General features: G+C 38.9%; 1 protein-coding gene across 4 annotated transcripts in view; it reads left to right on the top strand.

Moving 5' to 3' along the window:
- The window catches only part of RAD54B (RAD54 homolog B), a 43,357-nt gene extending 18,304 nt beyond the window's left edge, over positions 1-25,053 (top strand). For 3 of the 4 annotated variants that reach the window (XM_032222919.1, XM_032222916.1, XM_032222917.1), the window contains exons 4-15: positions 6,249-6,431; positions 9,717-9,989; positions 11,728-11,890; positions 14,428-14,653; positions 15,441-15,648; positions 17,066-17,205; positions 17,982-18,272; positions 18,846-19,018; positions 21,194-21,455; positions 21,919-21,985; positions 22,596-22,796; positions 24,261-25,053. In XM_032222919.1, the coding sequence (XP_032078810.1) occupies positions 6,249-6,431; positions 9,717-9,989; positions 11,728-11,890; positions 14,428-14,653; positions 15,441-15,648; positions 17,066-17,205; positions 17,982-18,272; positions 18,846-19,018; positions 21,194-21,455; positions 21,919-21,985; positions 22,596-22,796; positions 24,261-24,442 (2,369 nt within the window). In that variant the 3' untranslated portion in view covers positions 24,443-25,053. The remainder of the gene's footprint in view (positions 1-6,248; positions 6,432-9,716; positions 9,990-11,727; positions 11,891-14,427; positions 14,654-15,440; positions 15,649-17,065; positions 17,206-17,981; positions 18,273-18,845; positions 19,019-21,193; positions 21,456-21,918; positions 21,986-22,595; positions 22,797-24,260) is intronic. The other variant, XM_032222920.1, reaches the window with a different exon arrangement.
- Positions 25,054-25,607: the final 554 nt, after the last annotated feature.

The following is a 25,607-nucleotide window of genomic DNA, read 5'->3' as shown; positions in this document are numbered from 1 at the left end:
TGGGATGGAGTTGTAGACCCTGAATATCATCAATGTACTGATGATATTTCATCCCATGGCAGCAGATGAGCCCACCCAGTGACCTCATGTAGATATTAAAAAGGAATGGAAAAAGTACCAAGCTATATATTATAGTTCATCTTTCCCCCCTCTTTGATCTTCCAGATCTAGTGGGCTACAGTTTCTATCACCGTTGGTCAACTTGAGAGACCGCCTGCTGCCAATTACCTCCCACAGACCCATTAAATCTCACAGGGTTGGCCTCCTCCGGGTGCCATCTACCAGCCAATGCCAACTGGCTATTACCTGGGGGAGGGCCTTCTCTGTGGCAGCTCCGGCCCTCTGGAATGAACTCCCTGCAGGGATTCGGACCCTCACCTCTCTCCAGGCCTTCCAAAAAGCCGTCAAAACCTGGCTTTGCCGGCAGGCCTGGGGTTGATGAGTTCCCTCCCCTCTTGACATGTATGGTTGTGCGACTGTTGTCTACTTTTATTATTTGTATTTTGTCTTTTTATGTTCCCCCTTTTCCCCCTTGAATTGTTCGCTGCCCTGAGTCCTCCCGGAGAAGGGCGGCATACAAATAATACAATACAATACAATACAACTGAGGGCCGTAATGTCAAACCTATGGCACACATGCCACAGATGGCACTCAGAGCCCTCTCTGGGCACATGCGCCATCGTCAGCTGCTTTTCACGAGAGCTGGAAAATCACCGAAAAAATGGCCAAAAAGAAGGCCGTTTTCTGGGCCATTTTCAGGCCATTATTGAGGCTGTTTTGGGGGGCCGTTTTCAGGCCATTTTCAGGCTGTTTTCAGGCCTTTTCCAGGCCATTTTTCAGGCAAAAAACAGTCCCAAAAACTGGCATGCGCACACAGGCCAGTTGGTCTCCGGGTTTCCGGTGCTCCATCCCGGGCACATGCATATGCATGCATGTATGTTCCGGTTTGGGCACTCAGTGCTGAAAAGGTTCGCCATCACTGACTTAGGAGGAAGCCCAGCCATCGCTGACCTAGGGGGAAGTCCACGGGACTGGTGGGAATATATCATCACCCAATTTGGAGAGTTTGGAACACTTGGTTTTTCTGGTTTTGTGAAAAGCCACTACACAGATTTTAAATGTTTTGGAACAGTCAGTTTTGTCTCAATTGGAAGAATCAATAAACCCTGGTGCATCTGTATGCAAATATAGCCTCATTCTCTTACAAACTCTTAGATCCTTTAGCACATATATAAATTTGAAATATTTGTGCTTTGCCCCTCATGCCCAACTGCAGCTGTTCCTGAATCTACAGTATATAACATAAGAATATCAAAGCTTAAAATGTCATATAAACTGCTAGCCCAGAGTTTGACTCATCTAATAACTGATTTCATAACTCCCAATGTCAGTGACTACCCACAGCTCTCCTAATGTGAAATAGCTTTCATTCATTTCAGAAAGCCAGAAGAAAAATTCTTTACCACAATACCTCTGGAAAATCATTTCATACATTCCAGCCCTCTATCAAAATGCACGCACCCCCCCTTTTTTTGAGACACACCAAGCTAAGATCATGTAACAACAGTCTACAGCAATTTTTCTCAGAAAATAAAACCCCAATATCTATGTGTCTCTCTCCTTCCTTTCTTTCAAATTATTGAACTATTCCTGCAATTAAAATCAAAAGAATGAATTCACGTGGACAGCAATGGAACAGACTTTTCCAGCTGTGAAATGGAGTTACACCATGTATAGATTTAATAAATAATAACCTTACTTTAATGCCTGATATTTAAGCAAGTTGCATGTTAAATAGTTAAGTAACATTTGCATATATACTGTTTCATTTACTTAACTCTGGAGATGCCTCTGTTAAAATGCAACAAAGTAATCATGATCATAAGTCTCTCTGCTGGGGCGTAATATGTGTATGTATTTAATATGTATAACTACAGTTACACAGTCCCTATTAAATTTGATCTCTCATGTTTTTGTCCTTGAATTATTGAATAGATTGCATTTATGTAAATTGGGTTTATATAACATGGCTTGAAAGGATTACATCTTTTCCTTTCAAGAATGTCATCGGCTTGTCTAAAAATAATCATTCCTGTGTAATGCGTAACAAGGGTCAAATCTTTCAAATGCTCATGAATTTTAAGCAACCATATTTCAGTAATCTAAATAGCTTATTGCAGCATTGCCTGTTTTAGATCTATAGCAGAGATGCCTGGTGTGATGTGTTTTTAGGGCGTCTCCTAGAAATTATTTTCTTTGTGATGAACAAGAAAATGTATTTGCTATAAATGATAAATTGATGAAAGCTGTAGGCAATGACCTTAACCTAAAATAGGTTGCCTGGAGCATGCTATAATTTAAATGCTAATATTAATTATAATATCCTTTTTTCTGTTTACTGTTGACATCCTATTTATGAGTTGTGTTGTGAGTGCAACTAAGTTAAACTTTTAGTCATTTCTTTGGATTTGGAAAAAAAACTGACATCTGAATTATAAAAAGAAATGCCTTGTCATTACCCACATAGCACAGATCTTTCTAAGGTGGTTTACCATTCGTAATAAAATGCAATAACAGAATCACAATAAACAGTGAAGATAGCAATTAAAAATCTACATTATTAGGCTCCTACTTAAATGAGCCATTGCTTGAAAAGGAAAGGAAAATCCAGTTTAAGCTGCCTCTGCCATTTTTGTTTCCCTCCCATGTTTGTTTTTTCTTCTTATCATAACAATATATAGATAATGTTCAGAAAAAGCCCGAAAAATACATACAGGATTTAACTCAGCAGTGTTATTCTCATTGCCTGCCAAAATCCCCATGAATTGGTTTGGGAATTTATCTGTGCTTAAGACTGTGAAAAGGAAGCTGATAAGCAAGAAATCAAATTATAGTGTCCATTTTATGATAATAGGTTACACACAAGGCTTGTTCCTAAGTTGCAGCTGTCAGTTCAACTTCTTTTTGAAATGTTCAGAAGAAGAAAAAAATCAGCTGTCTGGTACAAAGAGTCAAACCGGAGGATGTAGTTATTTAATATAGATTTTTTAGCCTTCCTATTAAATCCCAAAGTGAGATACAATAAAACAAACCAACAAACCCATTCTAAACGGCAAACTTGAAATCATGACATAGGATCGTGACAACCAGTGAAACATACAAATGACTTTGCAGCCCATGTTTCATGAAAAGCCTGGGCAGCATTGTGGCAGTAAGAACTAATAGGAGAGGAGGAGAGAGGAAGGGGAAGTAGAGAAGAGAAGGATGACAGAGGGAAGAAAGGAGGTAGGGAGGAGAAGGAGAAAGGGAGAAGAAAATGATGGATAAGGTACAAATATGGTGTATGGAGAACAGAAGAGCCAATAATTTCTTTTGGGAGTTGATGGTAAGACAAATTGATGTAGCATTTAATAATATAATACGATGTTGGTTTTGTAATAGTATGCATGTGGTTATATGTTATGAACATGAAATATATATATTGGTGCCTGGAAGCACCAAGCCTGAAGAAGCCTGAAGATGACGAATGAGACTTCGTCGAAATGTCGCCAAGACATCTCTAATTTTATGCGGGAGAAAACCCGAATAACTAGAGACCTACATACTAACACCCGCGAAAACCTCAGAAAATATGTATGTATGTATGTATGTATGTATGTATGTATGTATGTATGTGTGTATGTATATATATTAGATTTTTTACAACCCCAGGTATGCCCAAATATGGGAGGAAGATCACTACTTCCATTCTCTGTCCTTCAGCTCGTCACAAGAGACCATCCAGGCAGAAACCCAATATTTTTACTGCTGCCTTTTTGTTACATTTTGTTGTATTTGTGCTGATAAATAAATAAAGGGAGACTAGTATAGATCCCAGTAAGGGTATGGCTAGCTGATGAGAGCTAAATAGCTTGAAATAGATCTATACTAGTCTCCCTTTATTTATTTATCAGCACAAATACAACTATATATGTATGTATGTATGTATGTATGTATGTATGTATGTATGTATGTATATGTATATGTGTGTATGTGTATATATATATATATATATATATATATATATATATATATATACACACACACACACACATACATACATACATACATACATACATACATACACATACATTCTATATATATAATATATACAATATATATATAAACTAATAGGAGTTTGTCAGTGCAATTTAGCAGGGGAGTTTAAGGGAGATTTTTCTAGCCCTCTTTCCAATTAAATTGATAGTTTTATCTGAAAGCCTGAGAAGGGAATAAGAAACAGTTAAAAAAAATACTGGTGGGACATTAAAAAAAGATAGATGAATAGAAGTTTTCAGCTCTGACCTGCAATGCTTGTGGCATTTTTCTGTTCCTGCCTACAAAGAATCCAGCCTATTTTTCAGCTGGGGGGCAAACAAAAGATTAGAACAGTGAATGAATAATGAAGATTTGTTAGATCATAGAAAGGAGGAGGCAATTCTCCATAAGACATAAAAATCATACAGAGTGCACACTTTCACAACAATGAGGATTGAACACTTTCCAACTTGTCATTCCTAGTTGTTCTTTTGGGCTAATCCGTTTTGGAAAAAATAATGTTATAAAAACCAGTTTGCAATCATATCCACATGGATATTAAACCATAAAAAACAATCATTTATTATTGTTATTCCTCCTGATCCATAGAAGTGGATTGAAAATATGAATATCCATAATTGGCTATCGAACAGTGTTAATAAAAGAGATTAGGTTTGCTGGCACAAGAAGGATATACCGTACTTCACAAGGACTGAGGAAAATGTTCTAGGCTGAAGTATGGGGAAGTTGATTAGGAAGGGTTTAATGGAGATTGGAGATGAAAAATAAAGACATCAGGAAAAAAACCCTATGTGCACTATAGAAAGAAAGGGAAGTGTAATTGGGCCCTTAAACTCTATATGCAAAAAATATTGCTTCATAAAGTGAATTTAAATCTCAGGGCAAAATGCATTGGGACCTATGATAATACAGATGAGAATTTAGATGAACCTTTTTATACTGTTTTTGAAAAACCTTGAGAAACTGATGAAATTCCAGATGACTAGAGAAGAAATGTCATTCTTGATGACAGCCATTGAGGACATGGTGAACTGAAAATGACCCTGAAGAAACGGAAGCAACTTTATGGCTGAGATCAATGGCCGGATGCGGGATTTGTGCCAGGAAAACATCTCCGGAGAAAGGAGAGATCATGAGATTGCCTACATACTCCTGACAGCAGCTCCTCATGACTAGATGACAGGAACCGAGATGTCAACTTGTAAAGCGTTACCATGACTATTATCAAGTTGACATTGGAGGGAGGATTCCATGCATACCTTTGGCCAGAGTCAGATCTTATATTTCTACAACCTCGTTGGTGATTATGATTTATGACACAGGCTGAGGGAGGGGAGAGTTAGGGGTAAAGTGCAAAGACCAATAACCGAAATCAGTTTCGGCTCCACAGAAGAACATGCCAAAATGTTGATCCTAATAAGTGACTGGATTTCTTTTGAACTTTGTCTCGAGGCTCGTAAATTAATTAAGTCATCTTTTGGAAACTTCACACAATGTTTTTGTGATCTGCTTATGAGGTTGAGTACTACAGTAAAATAAAGATTTAAATAAACCTTGGAATATTTTGAGTAGACTGCACTGCACACAAGGTCGCATTTTGGGAGTGCTTTGCCTGGTCTTTGTCCCTGAAATATTTTGGTTGATCCTTTTCCTCTGGCATTATGTACCTTTCCATCCAGATGTATCTTTTGCTTCTGTGTCAAAGCAGCTTGCTTGTGGCAGGAGTTCATAACATAATACAGAACTCTTCAAATGTTTTGAAGTACAATCCAGACACTGCTCTGTATAAACATTCTGCTCTCCGAACATTGATTATCTCTCTCTCCTTCTCCCCCTCCCACATGTATGTGCAGAAATAGGCTTATGTATATAGATATGCATGAAGAAACATAGTGTGAAATCCTATCATTTTGAATGTTTATAACAGTGTACTTGGAAGTTATTGTTACTGATGCTTTTAGATAAGTTCCTTTAGACAAGTTTCCCCCTTTTTCAGCAGATCTCCTGCTCTCCTGATCCATGCAGGAAGGCATAAACGTAAAAACCTGAACTAATATTCAGCGTCATGGTCTGCTCAACTGTCTTTCAGTTTGCATACCTGGGTGCAGCCTGCAATTCAGAGACCTTCCTTGTGTCCTCATTTTTACAGATCCAGCAGCAACAGAAAAAGCAGGAGCCCCAGAGGAGCCCAGTTGCCTTACCAAATATTTCAGTGTTGTGTGGTGCAAAGCCTCAAAGAAAAAGCACAAGAAGTGGGAAGGGGATGCTGTTCTTATAGTCAAAGGAAAGTCCGTGATGCTCAAGGATATGGAAGGCAAAAACATTGGAAGAGGTAAGAATGAAATGAAAACAATTGTAACTTTTACCAAAGGAAGAAAAGGATATGATTTGATGATGGGAGATCTTGAAAGAAGGAAGGTAGGGTTATATAAAAGGAGGTTGAAGAACCCAGGAAATGCATTCAGAAGTCTAATTGGTCCTTCCGGTGCTTAAGATTCTGTGAATTTATGAAGGAATAATCTGTCTATTATCTATTGGTAGAAAGTTAGAATATTATCTAGCCATGTCAGCTAATTGGAACTTGTGAATGAGGCCATATTTATATCCTCTAGAACTGTCATGGCAAACCTATGTCGTACGTGCCACAGATGGCACGTGGAGCCCTCTGTGGGCATGTGAGCTGCCACCCAGCTTAGCTCCACCGTGCATATGCGTGTGCCTCCCACCAGCCAGCTGATTTTCAGGTGTCTGCTGGCATGCGGGAGACGTATGTGCATGTGCAGGGGGGCAGGGAGTCACACACACACATGCGCAGGGTGTATGTGTGTGCATGCATGGGGAGGAGCTCAGTGCCCCTCCCATGCACCCCGTTTTTGGTCCCAGGAGGCTTTAGGGAGGCCTGATAGGCCCAAAACGGTGTGTGTGTGTCACACCTATGTGCTAGGGGAGCACAGGGGGATCACATACATGTGGGGGTGGGTGGGGCGCATTGCATTATGGGTTTGGGCACACATGCGCTACTGCCGCACACACAATTTTAGCATGCAAGGAGAAAAAGGTTTGCCATCACTGCTCCAGTGGTGTTGGGCTTCAACCTCAATGATTATCATCTTCAACTATTATAGCTATTGTCTAGTTGGAGTCGTGAAAATAATACTTCAACACATTTGGCAATCGCCAGAATGGAATTGGAATGATCAAATGAGAGGGAAAATTGCAGTGATTAGATGTTTTACATAAATGGCTTGGAACTCCAGCTTAGGGATTGAGATGGCAAGTTCAGCTGAACAATTTAAATAATAGTGAATGAAAAATGCTCTTAGTGTACTCTGAAATTTCTTGTGCGTGAGTAGAGTATATTTTTTATCCTCTAAAGGAAGAAATAAATGGAAATCTCCCAATAAAAAGAGTCTTCCGAAAGTATTGTTATGAACCATCTCTCCTGAAATATGTCTTCTGAATCAGATCCAAAGTGCTGTCCTAATATACGTGCCTTGAAAACTCCCATATTCAAAATGTCATTCCATATTCGGAATATTACTCTACCACTTATCTTTCACACTCCCTTACATATACAACTCTTTCACTCTAGTTATATTTTTCTTACTATTACCCTTTTAAAAATGTTTCTGATAAATAATGGAATTTAATATCTGCCATATCCACAACATACTTCCCTACATTTATATATTTGCAAGTTAATCCCAGTTCAGAGTGGTGAATACTAGCCTGCATGTGTTCAGTGCAACTGCAAATGATTTATATAGTTAAACATTCTTGTAAAGGTTTACCTCCTCCACAACAACATGCAGGAAAATATGCCAGAAGGCATACCTTGAAGCCATTTCTTTATAGCACCAATTTTTTGACACAACCTTTTATCTAGTAAAGTCCACTTTATCAGATGTAGTAAATTCAATTCTCAGTTGATACATTTTGTGTGTGTGTGTGTGTGTAGTAGTCTAGTAGTTAAGGCATCAGGCTAGAAAACCAGAGACTGAGTTCCAGTCCCACTTTAGCCATGAAAGCCAGCTGGTTGACCTTGGGCCAGTCACTATCTCACACCAACTTACTAGGACAGTGATGGTGAACTTTTTTCCCCTCGGGTGCTGAAAGTGCGGGTGCTTGCAATAGCGTGTGCCAATACCCATAATGCAATGACCCCCACAGGCCCCACCCCTGTGCATGCGTGCCCCTCCCCCGGTGTATGCACTCGCGACCCCCCGTTTTGATGCTAGCAGTCTTCCTTTAAACCTCCTGGAACAAAAAATGGGGCATGGGGGTGGCGCCACATCCCCCCAACCCCATGCATGCGCACACAACTGCCCACGCATGCGTCTGTGCGTGTCTCCCAGCAGAGACCTGAAAAAGAGTCGAGGTGGCGCAGGGGTTAGAGTGCAGTACTGCAGCCACTTCAGCTGACTGCTAAGCTGCAGTTCGGCGGTTCAAATCTCACCGGCTCAAGGTTGACTCAGCCTTCCATCCTTCCGAGGTGGGTAAAATGAGGACCCAGACTGTGGGGGCAATATGCTGACTCTGTAAACCGCTTAGAGAGGGCTGAAAGCCCTATGAAGCGGTATATAAGTCTAACTGCTATTGCTATTGCTATCAGGTGGCTGGCGGGAGGCGCATGCATGCGCTTTGGAGCTGACCTGGGCAACAGCTCTCATGCCCGCAGAGATGGCTCTGCGTGCCACCCGTGGTACGGGTGCCATAGATTTGCCATCACAGTATTAGGACATCAACAGTATCCAAACAACTTATAGCTGAATAACATTATTATTCTAGGAGGGTGGTGAGTGGGAGGCAGCCGTACAAAGTATTGTTAGGTAGCAATGATTACCAAATAAAGGGCCGTCTCTAACATTTCAATCAAAACGTACATGCTTGTGCAATAAGCACAGTGACCCATTCCCCACAACTATTTTCAGAAATGTATTTGTCCCTAAAGTATTATAGAGTTCTTTGTTTTCAAAAAATATAATAATTGGTCCTGCTAACACAATTATAAATAAAAAGGGAGATCAACCATTTTCTGCACTATATTGCTTAGCAACAAGGGCTAGCTTTCATGCATTGCTCATTAACTTGTTAATCAAGCTTTTTTTGTTCCTATTGCCTAGTAGGATTGGATAAGTTGGGAATTCATTTAGTGGAGTAAATGACAGTGTAAGATATTTTCAGGAACGCATTTGTGAATTTGGGGTTCGAAATTGTTTTCTTTTTACCCAGCCCTCATCAGTACCAGATCTCTGGAAAGCTTCTAGCATGCAATCTTTTAATTTGGAGTGGTGGGTGTTTTGATATCAAATGGAGCTAATGTTTACCTTCTTTTAAAGTGATATTGCACCATAAAAATAAAGAAGCTATGTTGAGGATGTTATTGATGTCTTTCAAAAACGTATAGAGCTATTTAATATTTTTATTTAAAGACAGTGTGTCATGAATATACACTATCAATATTCAGCTTTTTAGTCGAAAGAATTGGCCTTATTTCTTGCACAGTATGGCCATAATGTGTTTTTTTTTCTTAAAACTGTAAGATTTACTTGACCAAATGTATTCTTTCTTTATTTATATCCATACATCTCCACTTAACCTTTATAATTTCTTGTAGGCACTGGATATCAATTCAGGGTCTTAGACAATCTCACTGAAGGTCAGAGTCTGATGATTGGAAACAAAGAAATTGAAGTGATGGGTGTGATATTGGAAGAGGACTTTAAAAGTGGCAAGTGTTTTCTGTCTGGTCTGGAGGCCACAGAAGAAATTTGCAATTCCTCAGTTGCTTCTGCAAGGCAGTTTTGTAGCCCTTTCAAAAATGTTCCCAAAGCCAATCCGAAAGAAAATTGGTCTAACTGTAAACCACGTCATGATCCGTTAGCTCCAAGTAAGGATTTATATTTGAGTTTAATCTATGTTAATTTGACTATTTCTGTTCTATCCCCTTCTAAAGAAAGTGAATTAGTAATCCAAATCAAATTCATACTCTCTCTAATTATAGCGCTTATATTGGAATTTCACTCCGGTCATAGTCCCAACATATAAAGCGGAAATTAACTTGGGGAAATGAAATGGGTGAATTGGATAACCCAAATCGAACTTCTTTCTCTTGTTCTCAGAATCGCAGTATAAAATAAAACTAGACACTGTGAATATGATGATATCTAGATGGACTGAAAATGACATATCTGAAAACAGAACTCATATGTACCATATTTTTCGGAGTATAAGATGCACCGGAGTATAAGATGCACCAAGATTTTGAAGAGGCAAATTTTTAAAAAAAGTTTTTGCACTCTGCAGACCTCCCAAAAATGGCCCATTTTTTTGTAAAAAAAGGGGGGGCATGCATAGCCTTTAGGAGACTTGTAGAGTGCTCCCTGGGAGGGGGGGCAAAATTGAGCAAAAGCTGCTTGTTTTTCACTCATTTTTGCCCTCCCCGGCCCCCAGGAGCACCCTGGAAGCCTCCTAAGGGCTATGCACTGCCATTTTTCCAAAGGGGGCGGGGTTTTGGGAGGCCAAAAATGCTGTATTCAGTGTATAAGATGCACCCAAATTTTCACCCTCTTTTTTGAAGAAAAAAGGTGCATCTTATACTCTGAATAGCCTGAATATAAATTCTAGACACTAAGCCAGCGATCAAGAATTATGGAAAATACAGTTGCAACAAATGTCATTCCTTGTCAGTTCTGAACTCAATTTTGTTTTAGGTTGCTTCTCACTTAGAGCATGCTATAGATCCCTCACAATTATTTTAAAGTAGCATGCTTATCTACGGAAGATGGGGTCAAAGCAAACATTTGAGAACCCAGGCCAGACTACAATAGTTTGTTAAACTATTTATTCAGTATAATGGATATTGGAACAAGAATTCTTTCAAGGTCTTCAGTCTATACCAACGTAAGATTATCTGTGTATCAGCAATATATACTGAATGGAAGAGTCAGTATAAATGTGGGGACATTTGGGAACATCCTGTTTCACCCTAAGAATAACCTTTCTATGGTCAGAAGAACCAGAAAGATTTCTTCATTTTTCCAACTTTACTCAAACTTCTACCCATTTAAAATCAGATCTTAGTAGCCTATTTCAAGTTTATTTATTAATTTATTTGATTTTTATGTCACCTTTTTTTACTTTATAAGTAACTACATATATCATTTTTCCTCTTCCTCCTCCTATTTTCCCTACAACAACCCTGTGAGGTGAATTGGGCTGAGAGAAAGTATCCAGCCCAAAAGCAGTCAGCTGACTCAAAATGTTTGATACATTCCTAAAAGTTGGATTATGTGAGAAATTAATTAAGGTTGAAATATAACCCAGTGAAGCAAAATGTCATTTTGTTGATTTTACCTTAAGAAATTCTTGAACAAATATCACCATGTATTTCAGAATTATAAGTTTTTCCTGTTTGTTTAATATTAAACATCTTAGAGAAGGCTGTTTATATGACATTGCTAATTGTGTATTTAACTATGTCAATTTGAGGATTTAAAAAGTAGGGTTATTTGCATGTTTTGGTTTGAATTGGGAAAATATATTTTTTTTCTTTCACCTAGAAAACTGGTTGCTTTTGTTTTAAACTAATACTTTTTCACTGACACCTCCTATGTTTGAAATTTAAGATTCCTTAGTTATGCCATATCCGTGCCCAAGTCACCAGCGATTGTTTAACAAGTCACATTTGCCTATTGTGGATGTGGTAGTAGACCCTTACATCACAAGCCATCTTCGCCCACATCAGCGAGAAGGAATTCTATTTCTTTATGAATGTGTGATGGGAATGAGGTAAGAAGATGATGGTTTCCTGGTTCTTGAACTCTCAGTCTTTCAGGATGTTGGTGATTTTGGGAAAAGCTGATGCATTTGCCATTGGAATATTGTAAAAACCTTAAGTGGTAAAGCTGAAGAGAGAAAGATATGCTCATATAGGTGCGATTTTCAGCAACCTTTTTGTGAATGTGAGTTGACTATGGGGGAACTAGGAAGAGGTGGTGGCAGTTACAAAAACAAAAGCAAACTTTTAGCCTGAGTAATGACAGAAGTGAGAAAAGAACCTTCCTTCCTTCCTTCCTTCCTCCTTCCTTCCTCCTTCCCCCCTCCCTCCCTCCTTCCCCAAATCCAAATAAACAAAGATAAACAATACAGTTAAATACAATGAAGGGAAAACATTGCTTCAACGTGTACCTGTTAGTTTTGGTCTGCTTGACTTATTAAAAACACAAGATTTTGCCTCTTTCACCAGCTGATAAGTCCTCTTTCTGAGCCGGTGGTCACATTTGGCATTTCGAGAGAATCTGGTAGGCAATATCACAAAATGACTGCTGGAGCCATTTACAACATGGCAGCCATGGGCAACACCATCATTGTTGGATATAAAATGATCTCGGAAGCTGATATTTGGTTTTACAGCATCCAAATGTACTATTTTTAAAAATTAAAATACCCTCTGAATGATAAAGTCACATGGACAAGGTGGAACCCAGGAGTCAGGCTTAGCTAACCTTGGCTGATCTTGAAGAAGCTAAGTGAACTCAGATATGGTGAATATTAGAATGACAGACCAAGAGGAAATGTGTGAGTTGTAACGGGAGGAGCCAAACAACTTTGTAAAAGAAAGCAGTGGCAAATTGTTTCCTCATTGTTGCCAACAAAACTATGTGATTTTGTCCATATTGTTACCAGAAGTTGGTCTTGACTTGAAGGAATCTTTTTTTAAAAAAAAAATCTTATTCATGCAGTTTTGCTAAAGCTTTTCTACAAGGGCTTTTTCACTCTCTCTGGTAGAAATTAAGGAGATCTAGGCTGGAGAAAAATTATTTGTTGCCTAGTTTGATTGAAAGCTCCAAATTCTATAATTATAATATTTTTAAACTTGTGATTTTGACAGAGATAATTGTCTTTCCTGCCTCCATCAGTGCATATTACAAAAGTTTTAAAAACATTGCAGAAATGGATGGAATTGAAGTCTACTTCAAATAAATCTTTAGAAGTCAGGGAATACAAGGAACGAGTCAGTGAAGCCCTGGTAGACCTTTTGTTGAATTATATTGAGACATTTTGCAGAGGGACGGTTCTATTTATGAATAATGCAACTGCTTCTCCCCTGGAAAACTCTCCCTTCAGAGAAATAATTAGCAATATTGTTCGCCATATTTTATATTATCAGGGAAGCTGATAAGACCACTCTATAGCAAAATTAAAAGTATGATGTAATACAGTGGTGGGTTGCAAATCCGGTTGGAACGGGGCCGGTGGCGTCCTCATGGATGCGTGCAGCACATGCGCACACGTGCACAGCATGCACATGCGTTCAAGTGCCTCTGCGATGCTTCAGTTGCTCCGTGGAGTGTCGCACAGGTGCTGTACATGCCATGTGCCAGCGCAGAAGCCTTTAAACTCCGGTAAGGAGCTCGGGGGGGGGTGTGTGTCCTCTGGAGCACTGTATCGGAATGGTATCCGGTGCTCTGGACTGGCTTCGGTATGCCCGTACCGGGGCATACCACCTGCAACCCACCACTGATGTAATCTGACTTAATAATTTCATAGAATTTATTATGCTTAGGTCTGCCACCAAATTAGGGACTTCATCCACCAGAGGAAAGGGCACAAAACAATTGTATTTGGTTCAATTTTTAGCCAACAAAAGTTTGGCTGTTCATTCTCCAAAAGATGGAACAACTTTTGTCAAATTTGGTGAAGGTTTGGGAGATAATGCAGGTAATAATGAAAAGAGTACTATGAAGGAAACATTGATGTTTCTCTGGATCACCTATCTGCCTTACCTCAAATTTTCACATTCTCTGCACCTTCTTTTAAATTTCATTTATCTCTTTACTGTAGAAAAAATCTTCACCTAAAATATAATATTTTAATATACTTAAGTGGGCATGTTTGACATATTTTCTCAAGAATACAATCTGAATGAAGGAAAACAACAACCTGTAGCCTCTTTCTCCAACCCTTCTGATTTCAGATCTGAGTATCTATGCCTATTTATTTTACTACGAGTACTGTTATACCCTTTCAATCCAATCTATTTAACTGTATAAGCACAACAAAATCTAACCTATAACAAAAATGAACAATATTATGTAAAAATATAATCATCAACTATCATATTTTATTCCATATTTTTTTATTTTGTATGGACATGTTGGAATAAAAAAACTAAATTAAATGAAAAGGCTACTCCATAAATACTCTTTTGCTATATTGTCAAACAATCAGGATGCCTATGACGTTCCATTAAAATGGCGAAGGCTTTTTTTAAAAATTACTTTATACAGTAATCACTTTCTTTTTCCTTGCTGTCTGTGTCTTAGAATGAGCAATAGATTTGGCGCCATCCTTGCAGACGAAATGGGTTTAGGAAAAACACTGCAGTGTATTTCACTCATCTGGACACTCCTGCGTCAAGGACCTTATGGATGCAAGCCTGTAATAAAACGAGCCTTGATAGTAACTCCTGGAAGTCTGGTGAAGAACTGGGGAAAGGAATTTCAAAAATGGTTGGGAAACGAGAGAATTAAAGTGTTCTTAGTTGATCAGGTGAACCAAAGAATTATACTCCTATTCCTAATATGTTAGATATTCCCAAATGTTTAGATGAAGTTCACCTTTATTTATAGAACTCTTGATTTAATTTCATTGACATGAAATGAACTCTTATTTCACTCGATGGAACAATTTAATCTAAATGTAACTTTACATTCCTTCTCTTCCAGTTCCTGGGCTCACATGAAACACTGAGCTAAAACGTCTCTTACTTATTTGAGCTTAATACAGTTTGTCAACTCAAAAATTTAGCATTATGAACAGCTGGTGGGGATTATTTAACAAACTGCGGTTAAGTCCTTATCTCAGTGTATGAAATAGCAGTCAAATGAATGGAGGCTGCAGACTTGCAACTCAACTGTTTGTGCTTGTGATTAAAACGTAGCCTTTCAGTACGGACATTTTCCTTCTTTCATTTCTTCCTCAAAGCAGTGGCATACCGTATGTACTAAAATGTCCAACTGTTATTAGAACGTGGTTAACATTGGTTGGAAAGTGAACAGGAAAGAAGGAAACCTAATGATGTCTCCCAGTTGGATATTGGAATAGAGTCTTTTTCATTAATATTCCGAATTAAAAATTAGTCATTGGAAGCATACAGGAAAAAAATGCATCATTAAATTAAGTTAGTCATCCTATCTTATTTGTCAATGAACGTTCATAAATTAATTTGGAATAATTCAATACAATTATGACGTACATTTAGACATAGATTCACTTTTATTTAGAATTCCAGCTTTCCCATTCCCACATAACTTTCAATTCTCTTTACGTTGTTCAGGATCACAAAGTGGAAGAATTCATCAATTCCCCCCTTTATTCAGTCCTGATCCTTAATTATGAGATGTTTCTCCGATCTGTGGATCAAATTCAGAAGACAAAATTCAGCCTGGTCATCTGTGATGAAGGACATCGTTTAAAAAACAGTTCTATTAAGACAACTGCTGCTCTTCTCAGCCTCTCCTGCGAAAGAAGAATTATTCTTACTGGTGTGTATATCATTCAGTCACTACAAGCCCGTGGCTTAGAGGTTAATACATCTACCTACCGCATTTTTCGGAGTATAAGACGCACCGGAGTATAAGATGCACCAAGGTTTTGAATAGGCAAATTTTAAAAAAAGTAGGTAGGTAGATAGAGGGATAGAGAGGAAGAGAAAGAGAGAGAAATACAGTAGGTAGGTAGGGAGAGAGAGAGAGAGTAGGTAGGTTAGTAGGTAGAGGGACAGAGAGAGAGAAATAGAGAGAAAGAAATACAGTAGGTAGGGAGGGAGGGAGAGAGAGAGTAGGTAGGTAGATAGAGGGAGAGAGAGAGAAATACAGTAGGTAGGTAGGGAGAGAGAGAAAGTAGGTAGGTAGGTAGATGTTTCCAAGTGTATTTATCCATGTGCTGGAGAAGGAAATCACTGACAATCTTCAGCACCTAAGACTTTGTTTCTGCTGGCACAGCACCTGATCAATGTAATTCTCATCAATCAGTTAAAGGGCTTTCCAAAAGGAAAAAAAAAGTTTTTGCACTCTGCAAACCTCCCCAAAACAGCCCGTTTTTCGCAAAAACGGGCCTGTTTCCCTCCCAAAAAAGGCATGAATAGCCTTAGGGGGGGAAGGCTTGCAGAGTGCTCCTGCGGGGTTTGGGGGGGGGGCAAAAACGAGCAAAAAATGGCCCCATTTTTTGTCAAAAAATTGCACACACAGTCTTATGGAGGCTTATAAAGTGCTGCTGGGGGCTGGGGGGGGGGAAACAGCCAGTTTTTTGCTAATTTCTGCTCTCCTCGGCCCCCAGGAGTTGTTTGAAAGTCTCCATAAGGGTATGCATGGCCATTTTGGTGAAAGGGGGGGGGCGCTTTGGGAGGCAGAAAATACTGCATTCGGTGTATAAGACGCACCCAGATTTTCAGCTTGTTTTTTGAGGAAAAAAGTGCATCTTATACTCTGAAAAATACGGTAATATGCAAGTAGCATGGGTTCAAATCCCAGAAAGGGTATCGCTAGCTGATGAAAGCTAAATAGATGTATACTAGTCTCCTTTTATTTCTTTATCAGTAAAATTCAACACTGTTCAACCTGTAGTAAAAAAAAATGATTTGTTGTTCCCTTATATTGGTGTATTAAAAAATGAATAAAAATCAAATTAGGAAAGGAGGGATGCGTGTATGTATGTGTATTTGTGCCTTCAAGACTCTTGGAGACTGCCTGGAGTAGTCCCTTTAGTTTTCTTCGCAAGAATCCCAAAGTGGTTTGCCAATCCCTGCTTCCTAGGGTTGAAAGAGTGTGAATGACTCTAGCTGGCTTTGTGCCTAAGGATGGACTAGAACTCACAATCTCCCAGTTTCTAATCTAGTGTCTTAGCCACCTCACAAAATTGGCTCTCTTGTATTGTTTACGAAATTATTTTTTGTCTCCCAAGGTACTCCAGTACAAAATGACCTTCAAGAGTTTTATGCTTTAATAGAATATGTAAATCCTGGAATACTTGGTCCTTTATCTGCATACAAAAAGGTGTATGAGGAGCCTATTCTTAGATCGCGAGAACCTTCAGCAGCTGAGGTCTGTTCTCACAACAATTGGAATTTGTGATTTTTTACCGATTGCATTAAATTAAGAGACATGAGGTTTCTTTACCATTGGCGGGATAAGTAATTTATTGATATGACTTTTTCATCTATGACTTCCAAGTTATAAAGTTGCTGTTTCTGAGGAAAAGTGTTTAATCCTACCCTCTCAGTATATTGGAAAATGGAAAAAATATTTATTTCCCCAAGCTTTTAAGGTGTTAATTGGCTTTAATTACAGTAATTTTAATAAATGTATAGATTTTATTATCACGGGTTTTTTTTTTAATTTTATGTTTTGTTTTATTGTTCTAAACTGCCATGGTTGCTTAGGAAAGCAGGGTAAAAATTTAAGAATAAATCAGATTAAGACATTGATGAGATGCTGAGTTTGTTTCAAAATTGTTTAATGCAAATCCGAGATGCAAAGGAAATACAAAATTTAAAGAAAAGTAAGTTTAGACCGCAATCCTATTTCAAATATTCTAGGCATAAAAACTTTATTTAACTCATTGGGATTTCTGGCTAGAAGTTTATGTTCTGTCTGAACTCCAAAGCAAGGGGAAATAATACGGGAGTGCAAGGGCAGACACAGGGAGGAGAATTCATATCCCTTTGGGAAGAGGGAGGAGAGTCATGTTCAGGGTTCCAGACTCTAAGGAAGCTTCTGTGAAGGAGGGGACCTTTTTATGGTAAGCAAGAATGAATAGAGGGTCATGGCAGGAAATATATTCCCATGAACTAATTTGATATTCCAATTTTATTTTCTAGGAAGACATTGAACTAGGTGAAAAAAGGGCAGCAGAGCTGATGCATCTAACAGGACTCTTCATTCTTAGAAGGACACAAGAGGTCATCAACAAATTCTTGCCCCCCAAAAGGGAGAGCATACTTTTCTGTCGTCCAACGGTGTTGCAGCTCGCTCTTTATCGAACTCTTTTGAGCTCTCAGGTTGTTAGATCTTGCCTACAAGGAAGTTTGGAGAACAGCCCACATTTAATATGCATCGGGGCTTTGAAAAAACTTTGCAACCATCCCTGCCTTCTCTTGAAAGCAATACAGGTGTGCACATTGAATTACATTTCAATATTTTTCTGGATTCTGTTTGGTGGGCATTTAAGTCTGCAGTTGTTACAGATTTTGATCTGATTGAAAGTATGCATTGCTTTCTCTAACTAGCTCCTTCCAGAAGGACTTGGGAGACAATAACAGATCCATGAAAATACACGGCTTTCAATCAATACACAAATCAAACATTTTATTTAGGAAACAAATTTATATGGCTGCCCGCCTCATGCATAGCGACTCTAGATGACTTACAGCATTAAAAATCCATAATCTAAAACTGATCAAAGCTGGGGATATAACTATATTAAAATGAAACATGGTAGACTAACTGGAAGGGCTTAAGATGCATCAGAATGGAAAAGCCAACTTTAGAAGTGAAATTTCAAAACATAGTCAGGAGAAACATTGACAATAATCTCAGTGGAGGACAGCGTTATCCATTCTTACATTCATGAAATAGTCGGTGGTTTGACATGACAATGGGAACAAGCAGAAAGTATGGATATGGCTTTAGTTGGAATGTCCCTAAAACAGTCACATACTTTTCCAAAATTCTCTTCTCCATAGAAGAAAGAATCTGAATCTTGTGATAACCAAGATCAAACAAACCTTTATTGTGGATTACGTGATGCTTTTTCTCAAGAAAGCACTCAGACAAATGTCTCTGAGAGTGACTCAGGAAAGTTGAAAGTGCTAACGCAGATGCTGGCAGCAATTCGTGAACGTGGATCTTCAGAAAGGTAGGAAGGCTATTTAAATTGAAAGCACAGTTTGAGTGCGTTTGAAATTTGTAGCGTAGTTCTTTTTTCTAAACAAGAGACATCATGTTCCAAAGGTGCTTTTTCAAGAGGCAACTGGACTTTCTGGTTTTTCTTTCAGAGCTGAAGAAGCTTCTTGGATGAGAAGTGAAACATCTTCAAAGAAAAACCAGTTGCCTCTTGAAAAAGCACCTTTGGGAGAAACATGACCTGGATGACTGAGAATCTCCATAGAAAAAAAAGGCATCATGGCTTCTAATTTACTTCTTAGCTATTGTATTAACCACCTCTAGTGCTATGGAACTTGGTAGTCATTGCTCTTTCATTTAACCTGATCTCTTTGGAAGACTCTCATACCTCTTTTTAGATTCTTGTTCAGGGAGCATGAATGAACTTTATTCATCAGTTTCTAATTCTCTACATTCTTATCTGATTGTTGGTGGTTTATATATTTATTCTAAATCTATCCCAGGAGAAAACCCAATATTTGCTTGCCAATATTTTCCTACAATCTTGATGCTATTTTGATGGCATGGAGACCTGATGGCAGAGAAGCAGAGTCTAAAATATAGCCATTGACAATTCATTAATAATAAACCATGCATAGAGATATGAAATACAAACATACTGGTTTTATGTTTGTCTGTGCTTAATAACTTTAACAAGCATTGTAGGTAGAGTAAGTGTGAGAGGTAGCTGAAAATGTGCCATTCCACATATAAATACAAGCTAAGTTCCTTTTAATAACTATCTGTGGCATTTTCCAACAAATACTTTCTCTAAAACACAATTTCTTTTTTCTGGCCTAATCTCATATAACAGTGATGGCTAACCTTTTTCATGCACATTGGCGCACGCAATCCACATGCGTGCCCCCGAGCCCCCAAAATGCAATGTTTGCATGGCCCTTGCACATGCACCCCACATACACCCCGTTCCCCATGCACATGAACCCCACACATGCGCCCTGAGCATGCATGGAAGAGACTGAAAGATGAGCTGGCCGGTGGGAGGCGCGTGCATGGTAGAGTTGAACTGGGGTGACAGCTCACATTCCATCAGAGAGGGCGCTGTATACCATCTTTGGCACACATGCCATAGGTTCGCCATCACGGTCATATAAGATCAAATAAAGGTTGGTTTCACATAGGCTTCCTGGTGGAACATATATTCTTCCTTATAGAAACAAAGACAGAAATATCCTCCCTGCTTCCTATCTATCACAACAGATGTGTTCTGCATCTGTGCTATCGTCTCAGGACTCTGCCTATTTCATTGTGGTGGGACTTGACTTCTGCCCAAACATAGGGTTTCCCACTGGCCTTCTAATACCCTTAGCCTATCATTTCACTAAGGCACTATTGCTATACATCCTTGGTTTACTGACATCTTCTCTTTGCTTGAAGTCCTTCATATGAATAAATAACAAGTACCCAAAACTTGCATGCTACATTTTCCTTTTAGCACAATCTCTTTTATAATAATTGATATTTACACTATAAATTTAGGCCCATAGTTCAACTAGTACTGGTAGTTCTTATCAGAGAACTGAAAATTTTGTTTATCTATCTATCTATCTATCTATCTATCTATCTATCTATCTATCTATCTATCTATCTATCTATCTATCCATCCATCCATCCATCCATCCATCCATCCATCCATCCATCCATCCATCCATCCATCTAAGTGTGTGTGTGTGTGTGTGTGTGTGTGTGTTCCAGCATAACTCTGGAACGCCTCAAGCAATTTCAACCCAACTTGGTACACAGATGACTTACTCTCTGGAAAAAAATAATGTGAGGGTAAGACACCCCTAGCACCTCTCAGTGCGGGAGTGTTCTTTAAGTTACAGCCTGTTGTGCCTTAAACTGTACTGCCATAAAATGTCTTCTACTGTACAGCGCAGTGGAGTTGCCATGGTAATGGCTTCACAGTAATCCACAAGGGGACTCCCTCTGGTAAGAGGGGAAAATCCAACATTAGAATTTACATTTGTTCTGGACATTTTCCTCCTATAAATAAATACCCGGGCAACGCCGGGTTACTACCTAGTTGTATTATAAGATGCAAACAAAACTAATATTAGAATAATTTTGTTCCATCAACTTAGATGGAATTTGTTAATAACCAGTTTTCTATATTCCATGCTTACAGAGTCGTTGTGGTATCTAACTATACACAGACGTTAAATATACTACAAGAAGTATGCCAACGATCTGGATATCCCTATACTAGGCTTGATGGCAGCACCCCTGTCTCCCAGAGACAACAGATTGTTGATAGTTTCAATAGTAAATTTTGCGCATCTTTCATCTTTCTATTAAGTTCAAAGGCTGGTGGTGTAGGTTTGAACCTTGTTGGAGCATCTCATTTAATCCTGTATGATATTGACTGGAATCCAGCAACTGATATTCAGGTTTGTTGCCTTCTTTAATATTGGGACTGCAGAGCTATTAGCATCAATCAGAATTAACTGAAGTCCTTTTAATGATTTAATGGTTTAAACCTATTTAACTAAGTCTATTTATTAAAAGCCAGTAAAATGGCAAGGTTTGACTTCTTAGAAAAAAATTACACAGAGGATGCTCAACGTTTTGTTTAGCCAAGTTTTTGTCAATGTGTTTTTGACACATTGTCATGGAGGTTCATCTACGTGGTTCAACATTGACCTGATGTCACATGATTTAGTCAATCAGTCAAAAACTTGCAAAAAAAATCATTTGCTTGTTCATGAACTCACCCATAGTAAAGCAGGAGTTTGGTTGTAGCCAGATTTTTAGAAACAAAATGTAATAAGCAGACATAGTGAAATAACATTGCCAAGCACATTAGCTGGAAGGCTTTATCCATCATTTATATTGTCTCATTCTCTCTTGTAGGCAATGGCCAGAGTGTGGAGAGATGGACAGAAGCATACTGTTCATATTTACAGACTACTCACTACAGGTCTGCAATGTCATACTTGTAATGCTTTTTGAAACCTCATTGGTTGGTTCCACCACAAAACCGCGGTAGACAAAAGCGCGCTCGACGAAAGCGCGTACGTGACGTCATCACAGCGCGACGAAAACACCGCGCTGTGATCGATAAATGTAAAAATAAAGCGAAAACCTTACCCTAACCCCCCCAAACCTAACCCTAACCCTAAACCTAACCCAAAACCTAACCCTTAACCTAACCCTAAATCTAACCCTAAACCTAACCCTTAACCTAACGCTAAACCTAATGCTAACCCTTAACCTAACGCTAAACGTAACCCTAACGCTCTAAACCTAACCCTAACCCTTAACCTAACCCTAACCCTAAACCTAACCCTTACCTTTATGTGAATCGGCTTGCTTTAATTTTATTTTTATTTCAATTTTTAATTTTTTTTGTCACGCTGTGATGACGTCAAATGCGCGCTTTCGTCGAGCGCGCTTTTGTGGACCGCGGTTTTTACGGGTCATGCATTGGTTAGTGCCAATGGCTTTGACCATTCTCGAATGTATATTTCTTGCCTATTTCTGGTCATTATTTTCAGGAAGTGAATGAACATTTGCTTTCTTTAATGCAGGCACAATAGAGGAGAAAATCTACCAAAGACAAATCAGCAAGCAAGCTCTCTCTGGAGCAGTTGTAGATTTTTCCAAGGGATCTGAGCACATCCGTTTTTCTGTTGAAGAACTTAGAAACCTCTTTACATTGCATGAAGATTCCAATTGCGTGACCCATGATTTGCTGGAGTGTGACTGTATGGGAAAGAAAGATAATCAAGGTGAGCGGCTCCTGCCTTATTTCATACATGGGATAGTTTTAATGTTAACCTGTGCTCCACCCCACTTTCAAATTGCAAACTGATTGCTTGCAGAAAGATCAAAAAAGTTTGCTGATGATGGCCACAACTCTGCAGTCAAAGCTTCGATGCATATTAAAAAGGGGGGGCAGCTTTGATTGTGTGGTTGTAGCTACCCCCTTGCCGTTTTTGACCTCCGACCCTCCTTGCAGGCACCTCTGTTACAGAAGTTAGAATTGGTGGATTTGGTGAGCAATTTTATGATGTCAGCACATTGTTTCTTTATGGAGAGTTGAAACCTATGTCATTCTGTGCAAATTTTTAACTTGGTTATAATTATAGATACAGATTCAGGTCAGTTAAAAGAAAATATTTCTTTACATTGTAGTTGGGTAAATGATGAATTAGGGACGCGGTGGCTCAGTGGCTAAAACGCTGAGCTTGTGGATCAGAAAGGTCGGCAGTTCAGCAGTTCGAATCCCTAGTGCCACGTAATGGAGCTCCCGTTACTTGTCCTGGCTTCTGCCAACCTAGCAGTTCAAAAGCATGTAAAAATCCAAGTAGAAAAATAGGGACCACTTTAGTGGGAAGGTAACAGCGTTCCGTGTGCCTTTGGCCTTTAGTCATGGCCACATGACCACAGAGACGTTTTCGGACAGTGCTGGCTCTTCGGCTTTGAAACAGAGATGAGCACCGGCTCCCTAGAGTTGGGAGAGACTAGCACATATGTGTGAGGGGAACTTTTACCTTTACCTTTAAAGGATGAATTTGTTGTACCAAATATAATGGCAGCCAGTCGTCAGGGCAAAATAAGAGTCAGCAGTCATGTTACAGCCAGCAACTTTCAAAAATGTTCAGATGCCACCGTCTATCTTACTTATTACTAGTGAGCCCCCAAAACTTAGAAAATCTGGCCACTGTTATTCATCATGCAATCTTGAATTTTAGAGCTGGAAAACAGTGAGACCCCCTCTCTGTTTCAAAGGGGGATTAACAAAATTGTGAAAAATAAGCAATCAGAAATGTCTGTTGTCTACTAGATACATTACAATGGTCAGTTGATAACAGTTGCAGGGAGAAAAAATGGGAGAAGAAGGTTATCTTTTGTTAACCACTCTGGGAAACAGAAGGTCAAGTTAGAGGAGACTAATCTAGCAAGTCACTTATTAGCTGTAGTTTCCTCAGACATCAGTGGAACGACTTGCCTCCAGAAGTTGTTGAATGCTCCAACAATAGAAGTTTTAGGGTTTTAGGGTTTCCTGCCTGAGTAGGGGGTTGGACTAGAAAACCTCCAAGGTCTCTTCCAACTCTGTTATTCTGTCATCTAGAGTACCTGGAATTCAAACCAAGGCATTTTTATAGGCATAAACGTCTTTATTTCTAAATGTTCAAGTAGTGTTGAATATTTCTCATCAGCTTATGTTTTCTTCCTGTTATTTTTCTTAGGCTGCCCTGTGATCCAAGATGACCAGAATAGCCAAAGTGATGTAAAAGCCAAAAAGTCTCTGACTATGTCACAACTGATGCAATGGAAACACTTTTGTGTGGATCACAAAAATCTCCCTGATCCCTTCCTTGACAGGATAAAAGACAACCTTACGTTCATTTTCCAAAATGTCACAAGTTAAGCAAGTTAGCTTCTTCTTAGTTGCAGTGAGCTTGTATTCATTAGGGTATTATCATTTTTTTACAGCAGCAGCAGCATTATTAATAATAATAGGATTACTGAGGATAAAGAGCATATATCAAGGTTGACAGTGCATTATTCTTTTAAGCCTTAAAATAAACTGGGGGAAAATGTCTTTGCCACCATTTTTTCTTACAATGTCACATCATTCAAACAACTTTACAATATATTATACTTCAGTCTAACCCATCCAAGATGTTTTCTTCAACTGATGACAAGAACAGAGGCAAGGCTTTCTTTTAATCATGGTTATTTTCCTCCAGTAATAAGCCTGGATTTGTTCTTAGAATTAGTATGTCAACAAAGATATATTGCATTATATAGTTATGAGATAATGACACTTTCTAAATAGTGGGAAAGCACGATTTTCTTCCTAGGGAAAGAAACATATCTCCCTGTGTCCCTCTAGCAACTCATATTTCATCAGATAATGTTATAGCACGAGGAAATTTTTTCCTGTCATATGTGTTCTTTGAATAACTCGTATATAATAATAATAGCACTTAGCAATAGCACTTAGACTTATATACTGCTTCATAGTGCTTTTACAGCCTCTCTAAGCGGTTTACAGAGTCAGCATATTGGCCCCCAACAATCTGGGTCCTCATTTTACCCACCTCAGAAGGATGGAAGGCTGAGTCAAGCTTGGGCCTGGTGAGATTCGATCTGCCAAATTGCTGGCAGCCGCTGATCAGCAGGAGTCTGCAGTACTGCACTCTAACCATTGCACCACAGAGCCGAGGTGGCCAGTGGTTAGAGTGCAGTACTGCAGGCTACTTCAGCTGACTGCTAGCTGCAGTTCGGCAGTTCAAATCTCACCAGCTCAAAGTTGACTCAGCCTTCCATCCTTCCAAGGTGGGTAAAATGAGGACCCAGATTGTTGGGGGCAATAGGCTGACCCTGTAAACCACTTAGAGTGGGCTGTAAAAGCACTAAGAAGTGGTATATAAGTCTAAGTGCTGTTGCTAATATATAATTAATGGCATGATTTTTTTCTCTTTATTTATTCATTCCTTTATTAGCATTTTTTCTTCCTGTCCTGGTAGAATGAATTAATAGCAAATAATGTGTCATTTCCATCCATTGGTTCAATTACCCAATACTTA

This window comes from Thamnophis elegans, chromosome 8 (genome assembly GCF_009769535.1).
Source record: "Thamnophis elegans isolate rThaEle1 chromosome 8, rThaEle1.pri, whole genome shotgun sequence".
NCBI classification, from domain to species: domain Eukaryota; kingdom Metazoa; phylum Chordata; class Lepidosauria; order Squamata; family Colubridae; genus Thamnophis; species Thamnophis elegans.
This window is presented reverse-complemented; position numbering and strand designations above follow the sequence as displayed.